Source organism: Alligator sinensis, unplaced genomic scaffold (assembly GCF_000455745.1).
Source record: "Alligator sinensis unplaced genomic scaffold, ASM45574v1 scaffold1488_1, whole genome shotgun sequence".
NCBI classification, from domain to species: domain Eukaryota; kingdom Metazoa; phylum Chordata; order Crocodylia; family Alligatoridae; genus Alligator; species Alligator sinensis.
In genome coordinates this window covers 61,179-66,500 of record NW_005843097.1, presented here as the reverse complement: position 1 = coordinate 66,500, position 5,322 = coordinate 61,179, and the positions used below count along the sequence as shown (strand labels likewise).

Here is a 5,322-nt window from a genome sequence, read left to right as displayed (position 1 = left end):
ATGGGTTTTCTGGAGGAGGGTTGTAGGGTGTTTGGGGAAGGGGGAGGCCTGGACCCCTGGGTTGCCCAAGAGGGGAGGGGGCTGGGGGCCCAGATGCCTGGGTGCTTTGGGCTTGTGTCGTTTGGGGCGTTGCCCCAGACACCTGGGTTCCCTGGAGGCAAAGTCTAACCTGACTCCTTGTGACATGGGGCCATAAAAGCCCGGATGCAGGGTCCTCTCCATGTAGGGTGTTTGGGGAAGGGGGAGGCCTGGACCCCTGGGTTGCCCAAGAGGGGAGGGGGCTGGGGGCCCAGATGCCTGGGTGCTTTGGGCTTGTGTCGTTTGGGGCGTTGCCCCAGACACCTGGGTTCCCTGGAGGCAAAGTCTAACCTGACTCCTTGTGACATGGGGCCATAAAAGCCCGGATGCAGGGTCCTCTCCATGTTTTGTTTTTTGCTTTTTTTTTTTTTTTTTTTTTTGGGGGGGGGGGGGCGGGTTTGTATCTTTTTTTTTTTTTTGGGGGGGGGGGGGAAGTAGAGCACTGTTAGGAGCCCAGGTGCTTGAGTTCCCTGGGAAGGGCTTGGGGTCTATATGGGGCGGGGGTCAGAACCCAGGGGGGTTGGGAGCCCAGTTGCCTCGGCTCCCCCTCACCCTTCCCCTCCCTGCTCCCCAGCCTCCCTGCAGGCCACACGGGCATTGATGGTGGTGGCAGTGGTGCTGGGACTGGTGGCACTGGGCATTGCCATCATGGGCATGAAGTGTACACGCTGCGGCGGCGACAACAAGGTGCAGAAGGCACGCATTGCCATGACGGGCGGCCTCGTCTACGTGGTGGCTGGTGAGCCTTCCCCCTCGCCCAGTGTTGCCCCAGAGCTGGCTGCATTCTACTGGCTGTTCCACACCCCAAAGCTGGCTGTGTCTTGGAGAGGGGGTCCCCTGTTCCATGTAGCCAGGATCCTCCCCAGAGCTGGCTGCATCTCTGCTCAGGGTCCCCTGTTCTACCTGGCTGTGCCACACCCCAGAGCTGGCTGCATCCTCACAACCACCCCCACTTTTTGGATGTTCTATGTGGCAATTATCTCCCCCTCAGGCTTGGCTGGGCTTGTGGCCTGCTCCTGGTACGGGCATCAGATCGTCACCGACTTCTACAACCCCTTAGTGCCCATGAATGCCAAGTGAGTATGGGGTGTCCCAGGGTCCACCGCAGAGCTGACTACATCTTGGTGCCTCTTATAAAGGGGGTCCCTGTTTATATGCAGCCATGACCCATCCCAGAGCTGGCTGCATTTTAGAGCTAGGGGAAAGATCCTTGTTCTATGTAGCTGGGACCCAACCCAGGACTAGCTGCCTTTGTCTGGGAAGTGGTGTGGTTGACTTCCCTAAGGGGAAGGGCCTCTTTTTAACCCTTTTCCTTCCCTTCTCTTTTTCCAGGTACGAGTTTGGGTCGGGCATCTTCGTGGGCTGGGCTGGCTCCGCCCTGACTCTCCTGGGTGGGGGGCTGCTCTCCTGCTCCTGCCCTGGGAAGTCAGGACCCCGGGCGCAGTATCCCAAGAGCAAGGCGGCCTCCAGCAACCGCGAATATGTCTAGACCACCCGCGAATATGCTTAGCCCCCCCCCCCCCGCCTTATCTACCCCCCTGAAATTCACTAGGGCACAAAAAGTTAAGACCCCCACCTTCCTGCTGGTGGATATATGGGGGGACATCCCAGTTTGTCAGGACAAGGGCTTGGATCTGTGTATGTGGGTTTTTTGGGGGGGTCTGGGGGTTCAGCCACCCCAGAGCTGGCTGTATCTCCATGCCTTTTACAAGGGGGTCCCCGTTCTATGCAACTGTGATTCACCCTAGAGCTGGCTGCATCTTAGTGCCTTTATAAAGGGGTCCCCAGCTGTGCCCTGCCCCAGAGCTGGGTGAGGGGTCCCTGTTCTACCCACCCATGCTGGACCTCAGAAGTGGCTGCATCTCTGCACCACCCAGGCTCTCCCTGGCTGCTCTTTCTGGGGAGTTTTAATCTGTTTCTCTGAGATACTGTGTTGTATCTGTTTTTTGGGGGGGTTTTGTACAGAATAAATCAGCCATGTGTTTTGGAACATGCCCATGTCCTCCTCTTCTTTTGGGGGAGTGTGTGTGTGTGTGTGTGTGTGTGTGTGTGTGTGTGTGAGGGGGTTGTCTTTGGGGTAGAGCTTCAGTTTTGCCTCAAATGGGGGTTTTTACCCCCAAAAATCACTGTAAAGGGTTTCTTTAGCAGATGGGGCTTGTTTGGGGGCCTATATCTGTTTAGCCCTTGGAAGTCCTCCAGCTCCTCTTATGTCTGTCCTTTCTCTCTTCTCTCCTCTTTCCCCGCCCCGCGCTGCCTCTGTGCGGGAGGGGTGTCACTACTATAGGCAAAACAACTGAGAGCTAATAGTTGCACAATTTGGGTGTGGTTGTGTGTGCATATACACATGCATGATAGCTACAGTGGAGGGGCAGGTGTACAACTACAACCTAGCTGTTTTTGAGAGAAATGCTACCTACAGCTAGACTCTCTCTGTCTCCAGTTAGTGTATGACTGTATCCATTAGAGCACTTGCACCTATTCTCATCACCTAGCCACACAACTGCTTAATCATAAATGTGTGAATACAATCTAGCTGCATGAGAGAAAACCTACCTACAGCTAGATTGTATTTGTACATGTTCGCACACTCACTAGAAGGGTGTGTATGAACTTTATCTTCAAAAAGGACAAGTGCAAGGTACTGCACCGGGGGAGAAGGAATCGCCAGCACACTTACAGGCTGGGGGAGGACCTTCTTAGCAGCACAGCAGCAGAAAGGGATCTTGGAGTCATTGTTCACTCTAAGATAAACATGAGTTGTTGATGGGATGAAGTGATCAGTAAAGTTAAGTGCACTTTGTGATGCACCTGCTTATGCAAAATAAACAGGTCCAGGGTGGTGATACTTCCCCTCTCTGTGGCACTGGACAGACCACAGTTGGAGTACTGCATCCAGTTCTGGGCACTGTACTTCAAGAGGGATGTGGACAACCTCAAGGGGGTCCAGAGGATGGCCACTCAGGGTTGGGGGCCTGTAGGCAATCTCTCCTTGTAGGGCCTTGAAGGCCCTGTATCTCTTCAGCCTCCACAAGAGAAGGGTGAGTGGGGATCTTGTGGCTGCCTACAAATTAATCTGGCAGGAGCAAAGGAATAGGAGATGCTCTGTGGTGCTCTCCCCTATCTTGAGAGTCTTTAAGAGGAGACCAGACAAACACCTGGTTGGGGTCACCTGACCCCAGCGCTCTTTCCTGCCCAGGCAGGGGATCAGACTCAATGATCTCTGGTACCTTCTGACCCTAACATCTATGAATAAGCAATTGGTGTGTGTAGCTAAATTATAGTGTGTGTACACAGCTATTGTGTGCCCACGTGTCTAATAGATAAGTTGCCCACACTATCGGGGGGTGGGGGGCGGGGCACACTGTTTATGTAGGGAGTGTGTGCGTCATAACACACACCGTATCTATTCAACTACTGTTAAATCTCAATAGTTGTACACACCTGGAATGTAGATTGTGTGTCTGTAGGCAGAGTGCACATGCATATGTACTGGGGGGGGGGGTGTGTGTACACATATATAATCTAGCGGTAAGCAGGGTTTCTCACTCACGTGCAAAGACACGCTCTAGTGTGTGCATGTGACTAAGTGATTGTGTATAGCTAAATTATAATAATGCTATGTGTACACTCTGTGTACACACATTTCTAATAGATAGTTGCACATGCTAACTGTATCCAGGTGTTTGTGGATACACACACTGCGTATGTACAGACTGCGTGTCCTATTACTGAAGTCAATGAAGTACACTATGTATTAGGTCTTGTTATATACATCTGCACATGTAGATAGGCAGACTGTATGCACACAATCTACAGGTATGTGTGACATTACTGTAGTTAATTAGATGTGGTGTGTGTTTAGATTTCAACTGTTGTACATACCTGCACTTGTAGCTTGTGCATATATGCATGCGCACACACACACACACAGTCTATCGGGGGGGGGGGGGGGTATTGCATATGTGAGAAACCCTACCTATAGCTAAATTGTATTTGTGTACGCCGCCTCCCCCCGGCGCTCTCATTCGTATTTGTATATACATAGACTAGCTACAGGTAGGGTTTCACACATACAGGGAGTTGTGTGTGTATACCCATGCATATGGACAGACACACTGACAATCTAGCTATAGGTAGTATGTGTAAATACAATCCAACTGTAGGCAGTGTTTCACCCTCTCACTCCCACACACAATTTAGCTATAGGCAGCGTCTCTCTCTCTCTCTCTCTCTCTACCTATAGCTAGATTGTGGGTGTGGGCTTGCGTATGACAGCACAAGAGAAACGCTGCCTGGAGCTAGATTGTACAATGAACACACACACACACACACACAATCTAGCTAGATTGTATGTATACACATGCATGTGCGCACACACAATTGCTGTAGCTAGACTGCGCGCACATACACAGGGGACTTTGAAAGTGTCTGTTTATATGTACAATCTAGCTATAGACGGGGAGCGTGAGAGAGAGATGGTCTCCCACACCCACACAGGGTGTAGCTATAGGGCTGTGTGCACAGACTGCACCCACAGGTAATGTGTGGGGTCCTCGAGGTGGGAGACAGCCTCAGGCCTTTGAGGCGCTGATGGGTGAGAGCAGGACCTGGATGCCGAATTCTCATTTGCTTGTGAACACAGGGGCTCAGGTGGCCCTGAAATTGTGACATTTAACCCCAATTCCCCCCAGTCTTCCTAGGGGCACAGGTGGCCATGCTTGGGACAAGATGGGGGCTGAGGTGCTTTCTTAGGGACTGAAAAACAGCGCCCCGCACATGAAGCCTCCACGTGAATGGGGGGGGTGTCCAAATCGCCACTACCTATGGCACTAAGGGCTGCTTAGCCCTTTATCCCATCCTTCTCAAATATATGACTTTCTGAGTAGGCACTCCGTTAGACACCTATGTGCCCACATGGCGGCGCCCAGAGAAGGCCCCGCCCTCATCGGCAGCGCATTTGCCGTAGTGACATTAGCTGGACGCGCCGGGGCCCCGAGGGGCGGGGGAAGGAGAACAGCAAAACGTTCTAATCGGGCCGCCGGGTGCCCGTCCTTAACGTCATCAGAACGCGCCGTGCCTTGAAGGGCGGGGGGACCATGCTGGGGGAGTTGGTGGCAGGGGCTGCAGAGGGCCTGGTCCTGGTGGAGGGTGAGGGGCAGGGAGACAAGGAGGTGGGGGTTGTGGGGCAGGGAGTAGGGATGGGTAGGATGCAGTGGGGGGGGCAGGAACTAGGGAGTACGATGG

At 53.0% G+C, this 5,322-nt stretch overlaps 1 protein-coding gene across 1 annotated transcript; it reads left to right on the top strand.

Annotated features, from left to right (window-relative positions):
• The first annotated feature begins 526 nt into the window (after positions 1 to 526).
• CLDN7 (claudin 7) lies at positions 527 to 1,571 on the top strand. The gene is made up of 3 exons (XM_006037323.3): positions 527 to 817; positions 1,070 to 1,154; positions 1,411 to 1,571. Exons 1-3 carry the CDS (start codon positions 571 to 573, stop codon positions 1,565 to 1,567), a joined length of 489 nt encoding a protein of 162 aa, XP_006037385.3. The 5' UTR covers positions 527 to 570; the 3' UTR covers positions 1,568 to 1,571.
• The last annotated feature ends 3,751 nt before the right edge of the window (positions 1,572 to 5,322 follow it).